The 13,627-nt window shown below is 40.4% G+C and overlaps 1 protein-coding gene across 2 annotated transcripts; it reads right to left on the bottom strand.

The window, feature by feature from the left end:
* Positions 1-220: 220 nt before the first annotated feature.
* On the bottom strand, positions 221-12,899 carry LOC104936289 (nucleolysin TIA-1). 2 transcript variants are annotated; one of them, XM_019265040.2, is made up of 12 exons: positions 12,553-12,899; positions 9,953-10,049; positions 8,689-8,787; positions 6,691-6,745; positions 6,053-6,140; positions 5,854-5,929; positions 5,589-5,694; positions 4,262-4,360; positions 4,099-4,183; positions 3,872-4,010; positions 3,573-3,718; positions 221-2,216 (listed from the first exon to the last, which is right to left on the bottom strand). In XM_019265040.2, the coding sequence occupies exons 1-12, from the start codon at positions 12,576-12,578 to the stop codon at positions 2,078-2,080; spliced, it is 1,155 nt and encodes a 384-aa protein (XP_019120585.1). In that variant the 5' UTR covers positions 12,579-12,899; the 3' UTR covers positions 221-2,077. The 2 variants fall into 2 exon arrangements, with proteins under 2 accessions (XP_019120585.1, XP_010750604.1); XM_010752302.3 differs by having other exon boundaries at positions 3,573-3,721; positions 12,553-12,897.
* Between the last annotated feature and the right edge of the window lie 728 nt (positions 12,900-13,627).

Below are 13,627 nucleotides of genomic sequence, written 5' to 3'. Positions count from 1 at the left end.
TAAAAAAATACAAATTTCCCCATTCATGACAACTGTGCAGAGGGTGAATTTTTTTATTTAACTCACCTGTTCAAATTATATTAAGAGGCAGCATTATTAATTAAGACTGGTGACGTCACACATACGCTGTCTGTTCTTTATACATAAAAGTTTTGGTTGTCACTGAGTGCAACCAAAACAACCCGTGTCATAACTTTCGTCTCACAGATTACAGAGAAACTTTTAAGCATCAGCATTTTTAATGGGACAAAGCAAAAACTCAAACCATGTTACTGAAGCATCAACAGAACTTCCCTTGCCAAAACAACAAAAACAAAAACAGGTTGAAAACATTCTTAGGCACCGCCTACTCTCTGATGAATTTTTGGTTAAATTAAAAAGTAACTCACTGATAATAAGGCAACACAATGGATTTTTCTTCTTTCTTCCAACTATATTAAAAATGATGGTGGCCAACAGTGCAAAAAAAAAAATCTGATCATTGCGAGGTCTTAATCTATAAAAACAACCGTTATTTTAGGTTTTTAAAACAGAATAACTTAAACGATGTCAATCGAACGGCTTTTCTTCTTCTTCTTCTTGTTGCATTGCATAGCAACACTGCTCGCCCCAACCTGAAGCCTCTGGAAGAATCAAACGTTGCACTGTCTCTTCTTCTACTGTACACTGAACAAAAAAAAACAACAAAGAAAAGGATGCTACTGTTCTTTCTGGAAACCAGAAGCGAGCGAACACGCTTCCTTAAATTAAACACGTCGTCTTTATACAGATTCAGTACAAGTGAGCAGACTGTTAAAACATAAAAACAGACTTCCAAAAGAAAAAAATTACAAAAAAGAAAAAAGTGGAATGCAAAAAAACATAAGAAAAAAAAAACCCTAGTATTTCAAATTTTGTGAAAGTATTTGTGCAATATTCGTCTGCCTATAAGTAAGATAAGAGTGGCAGTAATCCCTGCAATTTATTTATTTGAGATATTGAAAATCTAATTTTAAAAAATAAAGTTGACAGTTGACAGCCACTTACTGTTTTTTTTTCTTTTTTTTATAAACAAACATAAAAAGGTCTCCGCTTGTGTCACATGATTTCGATGGTGTCACTGCAACGTTTCTTTTTAATAAGACAATCCCGAAATGAAACGCACAAAAAAAAAGAAGGCAAAAAGCTCTTTATACAACGTCAGCGATTTAAAGAAATGACAGCAAAAAAAAAAAAAAAAAAAAGAGATGGCGTAGTCCTTTTATCGTTTCGCGGGAGAGGAAGATGGACGTCGTCTTGTTTGTGTGTAAAAGCATCAAGAGTTCATGCAACACACGCAAGCGCACACACACGCACACACTCGCTTCTTTAATCCACAGACTTCCGTTAAAAGAGTCCGTCAGAGTCCAGAAATTTACTTTGTTTCGTGGTCGCCCCGCTCCCGCCCGATCTCCTACACACCACCGAGAACTCGCTCGGACTCGTGTTTCGCTTTTCGGACAGACCAGAACGGAGAAAAAAAACAAAACAAACATATAAAGATAATCGCACCTTTTTTTCTGTGGACTTGTTGCTCGCCTCTCTCTCACCTGTATGATTGGTTATAAAATCCCGCCCTTGCTCTCGAGGGGGCTGAAAACAAACAAAACTTGTGTGGGTGTGTTTCGCTTATAAGGTTTTAATCAAAACTAAAATGTGGCTGTGCTAGAAATGTCTTGACACGGTCGTTTTTAAATTTACATTTTGGCCGGTTAAATCTGCAGGCATTACAAAAATACGCCAAACAATAAAAATGGGCCCAGGAATGCAAAAAGTGCATTTAGCGATGGCTGTTTGTGTTAATCTGGAGTGGGTCGGCTTTCTTTACACTTGCAGATTTGGGCAGTGGGTGAGGTTACGGGCTGGTTAAAGGTTTGATAAAATGGCGTACCAGCCTCGCTAACAGAATAACTTGTGTGTGTGTGTGTGTGTGTGGTAACAGAGAGAGAGCACATCTAATGCGCCGCTCCCGTTCTCCCTCCCTCCCCCTCCAGCAGAGTATCATCCTTTGTGGCCTCCTGTGGATGAGGCTTTAAAAGAGGGCTGCTGTGGTCAGTGATCAGTGGGTGTGGTAGCCGGCGGTGCTCATGCCGGCCTGGTTGGTCAGCATCGTCCCGTTCACGCCCTGCCCGGGCTCCACCATGCCGCCGTTGCTCACGGCGCCCACTCCTGTCCATCCGGCGCCAGCATGTAAATGACTGGAAGAGCAGACAGAAGCAGATTAAGTTTAGAGACACTCTGAAGCAGCTGAATACACGGCATGCGGAACAGCTCAGGAACGGCAGCGTACTCCGCCGTCCGCCAACTCACACATAATCCGTTTGTGATGAGCACTGGTGCGGCTCTGCCGAACGCCGAGCGTCGAGAGAACGCACGGGATCTCGCGAATTCATGCATAATCGCGTGATATTGCTGGTTGTATTCTCTGACTCCTGCGATGTCATTCCACGCCGCATCTTTTTTGCTGAGGTGTCATCAATGATTGGTTGATTTTGGACCTCCAGAATCAACTTCTCCTCATCCATGATGTCGACGGGGGGAAAAGACGCCTGAAAACCTCTGACCTGTTGACTTCAGGTCGGCCTTGCCCATTATGACGTGTTCTTGTAATGAAACTCGATCCGAGTATTTTATTCTTTTTAAAAATCAACCGGGGTCTTATTTTGTATTTTGTAGCCGATTTCCTTCCCGGCACAATCTGCTCTGTGCTGAATTTATGCGCCGTGCTCCGGCGTCCGTGAAAAAAGCTCTGCGTATGTGTTGCGGAGGGCTGCCGGACGCCACAGTCGTTACGGAGCCGTGACGTAGCAGGACCGGAGAGTCTGTGAGCTGACACATTGACTTAAATTGAAACGTATCGACTCCGTCGCCGTGGCGGATGCAGTGTGCAGCATGAAGTGTGTTTCAGGGGTTAAGTTCAACCTTGTTAAATTATCTCTGACAGTGTCTGAGTATCTAATGAAGTGCTGACGAGTGTGCGTGATTAAACTTAAACGAGACGAGACATTTGACACAGGTGGATTCATGTTGATTCAGTTTGAAGGAGGTTAGACCTCAAATCTAACGTGTTTCGTCCTGCAAGTCGATAAGAGATTATTCAGAGTGAAGACAACACGAAACACGGTCCAGCTCGTGTTCTTTAGATCACACACGCGTTCTCTGGATCACCATCAGGTCCAGTAATTGGCCCATGGCGGTGTGCTTTCACCTGATTTTACCTGTTCACTTCATTGCGGTGACTCAAGACTCGAATATTTTCTGTTTCCCGTCTCGTCACGTTACGTCACAATACAGAGCCTCTTAGCAGCCTAGCACCCTTTATTTATTTTTTAATTCACTGTGGTCGCTACACAGTGAATGAAACACCGTAACCATGGTGACCACACAAAAAGACCCATATCCAGTCACTGCTACCGCTGCTCCTATCACAACCTGAGTGAAACTACGTAAACACGGTTGCTATGGGGGGACTGTGTTGTTACTCCTATCTGCTGTTGCCGCGGTGATAGCAACCAGCAGAGAAATAGATAAACCGGATCAGGGAGAAGACTCACTTGTATCCCTGCTGATCCCAGGTCTGTCCGTAGACGCCGTAACTCGGCACTTGCCATCCATTGGGCACGTACTGACCAATCTGCTGCGTGTTGCCGTACCACTGACCCCACTGGCTGTAGGGCTGCGCTGCGAAGCTCACAGTGTTCTGCTGACGTACAGAAGAATATTTCAGGATGCAGAGTTTCACGTTACACCAACAGATTTAGGATCTCACAGTTAAAAAAAAAAGACAACAACAAGCACCACCGCAGCAGTCCACCAGCAGGGATTTGATTCAGAGGATGATCCTGGTGCTTACCTGTGGCATCTGTACCTGCTGTATGGGGCTAACCATGTCTGTTGTTTCTTTGCCCCAATAACACTTAACAACATAGCCCTCTATGGATGTGCCGTTGACAGAAACAATGGCATGAGCTGCTGCTTCATGGGAGTTGAACCTGCACAAGGTAAAACATTAGAAGAAGATTAGATTGCTTCACCTCAAATCAAAACATGTCAATTAAACACCATCAGAAAGTCGCTCACCTCACGAATGAGTAGCCTTTGTCGGGGAAAACTCGGATTTCCATTATTTGGCCGAAGGGCGAGAAGGTCTGTCTCATGATTTGCTCTATAAATAAAACACAAAAACATTAATATCTCATGTCCTAAACCTGCAGCTTCATCTGACGGACAAAGTACGACTCACCTGTGAGACCCATCGTGACTCCTCCGCAGTAGACGGTGCAGTTACTGGGGCTGGACTGGTTGACCACCTCATCGAAAGATAACTGCTTGGTATTGGTCGCTAAAAAAGAAACGTTTTAAAAGTTTTAAATTTAGATTTTTGAAACTCAGTGAATATCAGTGACTGTGTTATCTAATGTGTAACTATATTCATCTTCATATGCATCATGCCTCCAAAATCCTTGAGCTCCCCACCCCCAACCTCTCAGACCTCAACAGTAAAGTCATTACATACACAACCCCAGCCAACCTCTGAACTCAGCCTTCATACTGCTCATATCTGGTTACAAATACAGGTCCCTGGCCTGTAAACAGCCCTGCTATGACAGGAGTTTTGTCCCTTCTGCTGTAGCATCTCTTGACAAAACTCCCTGGTAACCGTCATGTGCTAAGAGCTATATAGATGGGAAAAAATGTGCTGTGTTGGATGTTTATTTTTGTGGTTGTGTTGTGGTGTCTAATTAATTTATGTGAGACCAACCACCTATCAAACCAACCAACCAACCGACCATCCATCAGACCAATCAACCATCCATCCAACCAAGCAACCATCCATCATCAGACCAATCAACCAACCAACCATCCATCCATCATCAGATCAATCAACCAAGCAACCATCCATCAGACCAACTGACCATCCATCAGACCAATCAACCAACCAACCATCCATCCATCATCAGATCAATCAACCAACCAACCATCCATCATCAGACCAATCAACCAACCAACCAACCATCCATCCATCCAACCAACGGACCAACCAACCAACCATCCGACCAACCAACAAACCAACCAACCATGCATCCATCTATCCGACCAACCATTCATCAGACCGACCAACCATCAGACCATCAGACAGACCAACCAATCATCCGACCAACCATCCAACCAACCAACAAACCAACCAACCATTCATCAGACCGACCAACCATCAGACAGACCAACCAACCATCCGACCAACCAACCAACATCCATCCATCCATCCATCCATCCGACCAACCATCCGATAGGATCACTGAAATTATTACGATTCATCCTGGCGGGGTGCATTAATGTCTATTAAATTTCATGTCGATCCATCTAATAGATAATAGAGAGACATTCATCAAAAGCCCAAATGTGAACCTGCTGATGCTTCTAGAAAAAAGTCAGAGGATCACCAAAGTTATTAGAATTCATCCTGAGGGGAACACAATACTTTATTATTCTGGACCAGCGTGACAGAGAACATTCACACGAGTGTGCATGCCTACACTAAGACACAGTCCATCAATCTTTAACTGACTCACTTTCATTTGTGGTTTTAGGAGCGGGCTTCCTCGTGGCCCAGTTGGTCCGGATCTGCCTCCCTCCCAACCACTGACCTCCCATCTGCTGTATGGCGTTCTCTGCGTCCTGATTGGCCAAGAGGAAACATGGAAACTCCTGAGTCACCGACACCAAACACACAACCTCTCAGTGTAAACTGACCCCTGGTTTTAACAATAAGTGAACAATCAGGACCTGCTAATGTTTCTCAGTCCACTAACTGATGGGCATTACTGGCACACTTACCCATTTGTTGAAGAAGGAGACAAAGCCATAGCCTTTAGATTTACCTGTGGCCATGTCTTTCACCACGCGACAATCCCTGTGGACAAACATATGAGTTTGTTAGCCTGTGAGCTCAGAGCACCAGGGGAGTGTCGCTGGTTTTCGGTCTTTTCAAAATAAAATACAGAAACACACAATGACTGAGGATGTGAGGACTTACGATATTTTCCCAAATGGAGCAAAAGCTGCTTTTATGTCCTCTGTGGTAATTTCAGGACTTAGATCTCCAACAAAGACATGGAAGTGACCTGAGAATAAAAAAGAAAAATACATTTATATATGAACAATAAACAATAAACCATAATATTATAGACATATGTTATAGCTGCCGCAGATGCGCCTTTGTATAGCGTTGTGTCGAGTGTTTATTATGTATGTAAAGAGAGGTGTTTCTCTAATCTCCGACCTGAAGATGATTCAAACTAAAACGGCCAGACAGTCGTGGCGGCAGCTTGTGTTTTCGTGTGGAGCTCGCCTTTGTGTTGAACTTTTGAACTCGTATTTTTAAGTAGAGGTCATTTTCGTTTGCTACCTGGGGGACTTTGACTTTGTTTTGGTGGTCAGACTCTGATTTTAGAGTTTCCACCCCCTCTGTTACCCCTTTATAGTTTACCTCACCTCTTTTTTGTTGCAAATTTCAGTAAATAACTTTTTTTTAAAACCAAAAACAAGTTATTTATGTTACTTATTTTCCCTGCACAGGCTGGGATGTAACACATTTAAACTTTTTTTAGACATATTCGTGTGAGCGACAATAAAGTTGAATTTAACATGTATTACTTGTAGCCCTTTACTTACTGCTTGTGTCTTTCTTTTGGCTGGTTGGTGTCGTGGCCCAGTTGACCTTGACCTCCTGTAAAGAGAGACAGTTGTAGAGAGCGAGGAAGAGGAAGAAGGTGAGAAGTGAAGTATGTTTGCAGAAGAGAGGAAGGTGCTTTTTTTTCTTTCTTTGATTAGAGGTTTTGTCACACACACCAGTTTTTCTTTTTTTTTTTTTAACTTATATTTTGTGATTGAGAACTTTGGTCTCTGTATGGCACACTTGGGTTCTTAAAACCACCACTACAAACTGATTCATCCATTGTTATTCTAATTTTACATACCGTTGCATTTAATTAATAACACAGTAAAATACAGTGGAGAATATAAAGGGATATCACCTTCATAATCAGGAACATTTCAGTCTCAGTCTAGTAAAAATTTGGAGTAAAACTGTAGGAAGTAAGGTCCAAATAACAAGGGACTTACAAACAAGTGATTTTTACGAACTTGTTATACTCCTCAAATGGTCCTTCAATACCTGTTGAGGATAAAATATTTTCAACTGAATGTATTTCTCTGGAAGTTGCTCTTAATGTGGATTCTATGTGGAAATAACTTCAGCAAAAAGAACACATAGCAGTAAAGATGTAGGGGCACAAGAAGAGCATCAATAAAATAAAAAATAAAAAAGTCAAGATCAAAGAATGTTACATGTAGCATGATCACACAGCACGGCCATGTTAAATCAATTCATACACAGATGGCAAACTCACTCAGGGAAACATCTTAAAGCAGAGACAGCATGGCGCATGAAGTGACAGTAGAAAACCCAAACAGCACTTTGTTTATCTGACATCATTTTAGGTACGCCTGTGAGCTCATCTAATGCGAAAAACCTGCCTGGAAAGTTCAGTAACAGCTGCACATGTTCGGGTGCATTCAGACAGGATTAGACGCAGGTTTGTCTGGAGCTGGAGATGTTCAATGTAAACTCTGATACTCGATCTGTTGTGTTCTGACTTTGTTTATTTCACAAACCGGCTTCTAAATCCGAGTCTGACTCGGTAAATTTACGCCGCAAGAAAAGAGAGCAGTGGTTGAGTGACGTAGACAGTGAATGAGAGTCAGTCGGGCACCGATGAAGTCGGTCAATCGGTGAAATAAAAAGATATTTCCTGATTGTTTCATAGTGGGTCAACCTGTGGAGATTCATTCCTGTCTGAATGCACCCTTAAGTGTGATTATTGACAACGTACAACATGTGGAAAGTCAATTAACTGAGACGTTTATAACCAAATTAAATGTCTAAACTCTGAGAAAAACAAGTACTAAACATTATTTCCAGCCTGGTTTTCATATTTTTTACTACAACATTGAACTAAATATTCTTGGTTTTTAACTGCTGGTCAGCTTTTTCCACTGTTTGACATTTTATAGACAAAACAATCAATCATTGAAGTTGCAGCCCAATGAACGATGGTTTGAGTTAATTAGTTTTTTCTCCAAAATAAAAAAAAAGAAAGAAAAAAAAAAACCTGCTGTAGGTTGCAAAATAGAATAATTCAGCTTACAGCGAGCAGAAACTTCAATTATCTCGCCGCACCGTTCAGATATTGTGGTGGCAATATTGCTAAAATAAATGAGTTAAATATTCATAGCTGCAGCGCCTGTGCAAAAACATAACAATGGGTCTAAATTTAATCATAAAACGGTCAATATTTAATAAACTGCATCAGCATGAACGTTTGCTTTTTCTGTGAGGGTAGAATAAACTACAAGAATCTGAATAACTCATCTGTATCCATCACGGATACGTGATGCTGACATGTGTTAATACACGAGAAAGCAAGAATCAAAAAGCTCACACAGATTATGTTTTTGTTTTTTTCAGCAGCGTCCGGCGTTCCCACACAACACGAGGGGAATAAAACTAATTAACAGGCAGTTTGTTTTGTTCCCAGCTCACATCATTTCAACTCTGCCCACCCCAAACCTTGCCCTAGTTGACTCACCCAGGAGATATGATTTGCTTACCTTACCCAGAATTCTCCGACCGTTCATGGCTGCGATTGTGGCAGTGGCATGTCTATGCTCATAGAACTCCACAAAGCAGTACGGATCGTGACCTGCTGTCTGCAGCGGACAGGAAACACAAACATTTAAACATTCTCTTGTTCTTTTAATGTTCAGTTCATAGCTGACACGTCAGAAACAAACTGTGCGTCACTGTCGGTGTTTACCAAAGTGCTCGTGTTGCACCACAGGGAGCTAAAAGGACAAGTAAATAAACTTTAATCCAAGTGATAGTTTGCAGCCGCATCTACGTGTCGTTTAATGCCGTTTAGCTGTAAATCAACATGAGCTCAGGTGAATGTTTGTTTGGTGGCTCACTCAACAAGTTCAGGTGCACGGCAAGATGTGTGTTTATGTTCGTTAGATATACAAGAAGAAGACAGGATTGGGTTTTTGTTCTTAGGAAAAGTTAACGGCAAGACCTCACCGGGCACGTCTCCGCCACGACTCCACTGTTTTGGTGTTTTGCCAATCAGACTTTGTTAATTTGCTTATATTTGGACCATTTTTCAAGTAAATATGCTACATAGTCGGCTGATTTGACGGTCAGAAGTTTGCAGAGTGTTTTATTTTGAAAATTGACCAGATTCTCTATGCTATGTTTCTGTTTCAGCTCGAGCTTCTCTGTGCAGACTGACGCAAGCTGCTCGCTGCGTCCAGCAAAGATAGAAAAGCTGTGGAGAGCTGCTTCTGATGGGGTTTGAAACATTGACTACAACGGCCGCAATCAGCTCCGGTGGCCGCGGCACTCACGGGGTAAACATCCGTGGAATTAGGCCGTAACGTGGGTTGTTTGTTCAGAGGCTTGTTTGGCTCTGTGTGGTCGTCTCTACCGCTGATAAACAAGATTTGATTGGCTTAATCGAGAAGAGTAATCCGACGAATCAATTACAGAACTAAAAAAAATATGAATAAAATATCAATTTCTCCCTTATGAGTTCAGATTTTTCTAACATGACGTCTGCTGCAGCAGCCAAAAAATGTAATATAACTTCAGTTAGACTTATACGAGTCTTAGAAATACAAACAAACTCATCACTTGGCTTTAAAATTGGACGCCCTAACACTAATGTCCACTGGAAAAACAAGCTGGTGGGAAAACGAGCTGTTTGTGTGAATTCTGGACACTGTCCTTGGACTTCAGAGTGTTGTAGTCAAAGCATCTTCTCGGGCGAGAGTTTGAAAACAGCAACATGGGAGTGAAAAAGAAAAAAGAAAAACTCACATCTACGATCATTTTACAGCTCTTGCAGGGTCCAATTTGGCCAAACAGCTCCAGGATGAGGGCCTCTGTCACGTCCCTGGACAGATTCCCCACATACCTGCGTGCAAAGACACAACAGAGAGGAGACAGACGGTACAGATTTGACATTGTGTGTGAGGCCGCTGAAACACGAGGAAGCCTCCAATTATGAGTTTGGTGAATGTGTGAAGATAAGCATCATTCACAGTCCGTGACTTGTTGACACCCGAGCGCTGAGACGCTGTTTTATCTGTCTGGATCACTCGGAGTAGGAGGCGTTTGCCTCCACTGTGTTTTGTTTGTTAAGTTCTTTCCTGCAGCAAACTGCAGTTCCTCTAACGTCCACTTGAGGCTGGCTCCAGAAGTGAGTCAGTCTCCATAAGTCCCCATGTTCAAATGTCTAAACTTCACAGCAGAAATAAACTTATATAAAATGATATTAAGGCTTAAAGATGTGCAGAATTAAGAGCGTGGATACTTTGATTGACAGAAGCCTAATCTGTAACGACACCTACCTGTCAAACAAAGCGTCCATGCTAGGGATGTAACGACGCATCGTGACACGATTTAAAAATCGGTACAAATGCGCGACGATTCGCACCGGCTGACAGAAAAAATTAGTCACGATTCTTCGTGAATACGACAGAAGTAGGATGTTTCTTACGTTATCTTAAAAAAAGTCACTGGTTGGTGATTCGTTTGTTCAACATCAGACGTCAAGTCACGTGACTTTACGTCACTACGTAGGTACGGAGCACAGAGCGAGGGAAGACGTGGTGACGGTAGAAAACAGAGGATACACCGAGCAGTTTGAAATGATGAGAAATGGACAGACAAAACCAAAAACAGCACGTAAATATTGCAAGAGACTGCTGACATATAGCGGCAACACGACCAACATGCAGCAGCGGATCAGCCGCCAAAGTAACGTTTACGCCACCTCGTGAACAAAAACTGAGGGCGCAAGAAATTACCAGGGCAATATTCTTCATGTACAGTGGTCCCTCGTTTATCGCTGGGGATACGTTCTAAAAATAACCTGCAATAAACGAAATCCGCGAAGTAAGTTTTACAATTATTATACATGTTTAAAGGCCGTAAAACCCCTAACCACACACTTTTATACACCTTTTTACACGCATTTTGTACAGTACTCCCTTAGCCAATTTAGGACGCAGAACACAATGCACGTTCATACTGTACAGTACGCTGTAAAAAAAAAAAGCGTGCAAAATTACACTAAAAAAATCCGCGAAACAGCGAGTCTGCAAAAAGTGAACCGCGTTATAGCGAGGGACGACTGTATATTGTTTTTTAAGATGCCTAGTTTCTGTAAAGAAAGCACCTAAGCACCTTTTCCTAGAAATAAAAAGATAATTTTATTTGGTCATAATTTGTCTGTAGCTCATTTTGATTTAAAAAATAAATAAAAATCGTATCGTGAACCAAAAAATATCGTGAACCATATCGAGACGTGAGTTGAGTTGTATCGTTACATCCCTAGTCCACGCTGTTAATTAAAGTTTTAATCTCTATTTCTTATTTCCGTAAACATATTTATATCATGTTTTCTGTTTGTATCTTTGCACAGGTTTTGATTTAAATTCAAATGTATCTATCTATAGGCTTCATTCGGTCCGTCGTAGAGCCACAGATTTTAAGCTGGACGTCACGGATACGCTGTCCATGTTTGATACAGTCTATGATCTCATCTTGTAATTTATGTTTTTGTTGTTTTTGTGGCTCTAAACTACAAAAATCTCCCTTTAATCAACTTTCTGCACAAACTCAGTGCACGCTTTGTGTCTTCGTCTCCCTGCTGCTGTAGTAAAATTGTATTTTTTAGAAAATACCATCACCTGGGATGCAAAATACAGATTTTTTCCTCATGCATGTGCATGTAAATAACCAGACAGAGTGCATGCATGCATGCAGCTCGGCACATTACACAACATTAGTGGAAATCTCAGCTATTGACCTTGTCCTTACATCAGTGCTGGCTTTAAATAGAGTTAAGTTAATCTCACCTGGTGACCAAAATAACAGTAACACCTTCATTTGCATACCTGTGAGGTAACTATATATTTAGATACATTTCTAGGCCTGTGCAATAATATTGTGGGGTGCTTGTACACCAAACTCCATTTAAAAAACACGTATTTTAATGTTTTCATGCTCGTTTTTAGACTTATTTGCACCGTAAAGCAGCATGTTATGCATTTATTTGAATATGTTGAATACGCTTTTTAATTCGGCTTATATAAAAACACTGTAAATGCGTTTATTTTAATAAAAATTCAACTTTTTCACCGGGTTTTTCTTAAACCGAGCGGCGGCGGGGTTAATTTGGGGATTTTTCTGGAAGCTAGCTTTAACGAAGCAGGCTCAGTTTAACACAGAGGTTATTTATTTAATTATTTTTACTTTTTATTGACTAATGTCGAGTTATTTTAGTCATTTTTAACAGGTTTTCATCCCTGTACGCGCCGGAGAAAAGACCGCTCACTGTTAGCTACGTGACGGGCAGCTAACGGTAACACACACACACACACACACACACACACACACACACACACACTCACAGGGTTTTGGGCTGGTCATCGTCCATCCTGTCGGAACAAGTCGCGACCCTGAGAGAAAATCCACGACGTGTCGCCGGCAGCTGCCCGAGACACCGTCAGGTCGTGTGATGGCGCAGAGTGTGTGTGTGTGTGTGAACTGGTTTACCGCCTCTGTGTGTGTGTGTGAGTGTGTGTGTGTGTGTATGTGTGTGTCTCTCTATGTGTGTGTGTGTGTGTGTGAGCTCCACTCTGAACAATGGAGGCTACAGCAGAGCTACAAAGATGGCGGAGGGAGACCGGTGGAAGCGACACGGAACACGCATGCGCAGTACGTCGTCGTCATCGTCATCATCATCAGCCCAAGGCAACTTCTAGGAATAATAAAATAAAATAAAAAATAAAATTTAAAAAACTTCTAGGAATAATAAAATAAAATAAAAAATAATAAAATAAAAAATAAAAAACTTCAATAATGAATAATAACAAATAAAATTAAAAAATAAATACTAGGAATCGAAATATAATAATAAAAATAAAAATAAAAGAAAAAAAGGAAATAAATAAATAAAACTTCAGGAACAAAAAATAAGAATAAAATAAAAATAAATAAAATTAAATAAATAAAAAACTTCTAGGAATAAAATAAATAAAAACGTTAGAATAATAAATTAAATAAAAAATAAATAAATAAATAATAATAACAATAAAAATAAATAAATAAAACTTAGGAACAATAATAATAAGAATAATAAAAACAATAAATAAATAAAATTAAATAAATAAAAAAAACTTCTAGGAATAAAATAAATAAAATATATAATATAAAATAAAAAACTTCTAGAATAAAATATATAATAATAAAAAAACTAACAAAATCGGGACAATAATAATAATAATAAGAAAAAAAATAAACTAGGAAAAATAAATAATAAAAAACAATAAATAAATAAAATTAAATAAACAAAAAAAACTTCTAGAATGACAATTAAAAAAACTTTAGGAATACTAAAATAAAAATAAAAAACTAAGAATAAAATAATAATATATAGAATAGTATATAGATATATAGATATATATATGCATAAATTAGATTATA

This window comes from Larimichthys crocea, chromosome IX (assembly GCF_000972845.2).
Source record: "Larimichthys crocea isolate SSNF chromosome IX, L_crocea_2.0, whole genome shotgun sequence".
Taxonomy (NCBI): domain Eukaryota; kingdom Metazoa; phylum Chordata; class Actinopteri; family Sciaenidae; genus Larimichthys; species Larimichthys crocea.
Note: the sequence above shows the minus strand (reverse complement) of the source record. Positions and strands in the feature narration are given on the sequence as shown.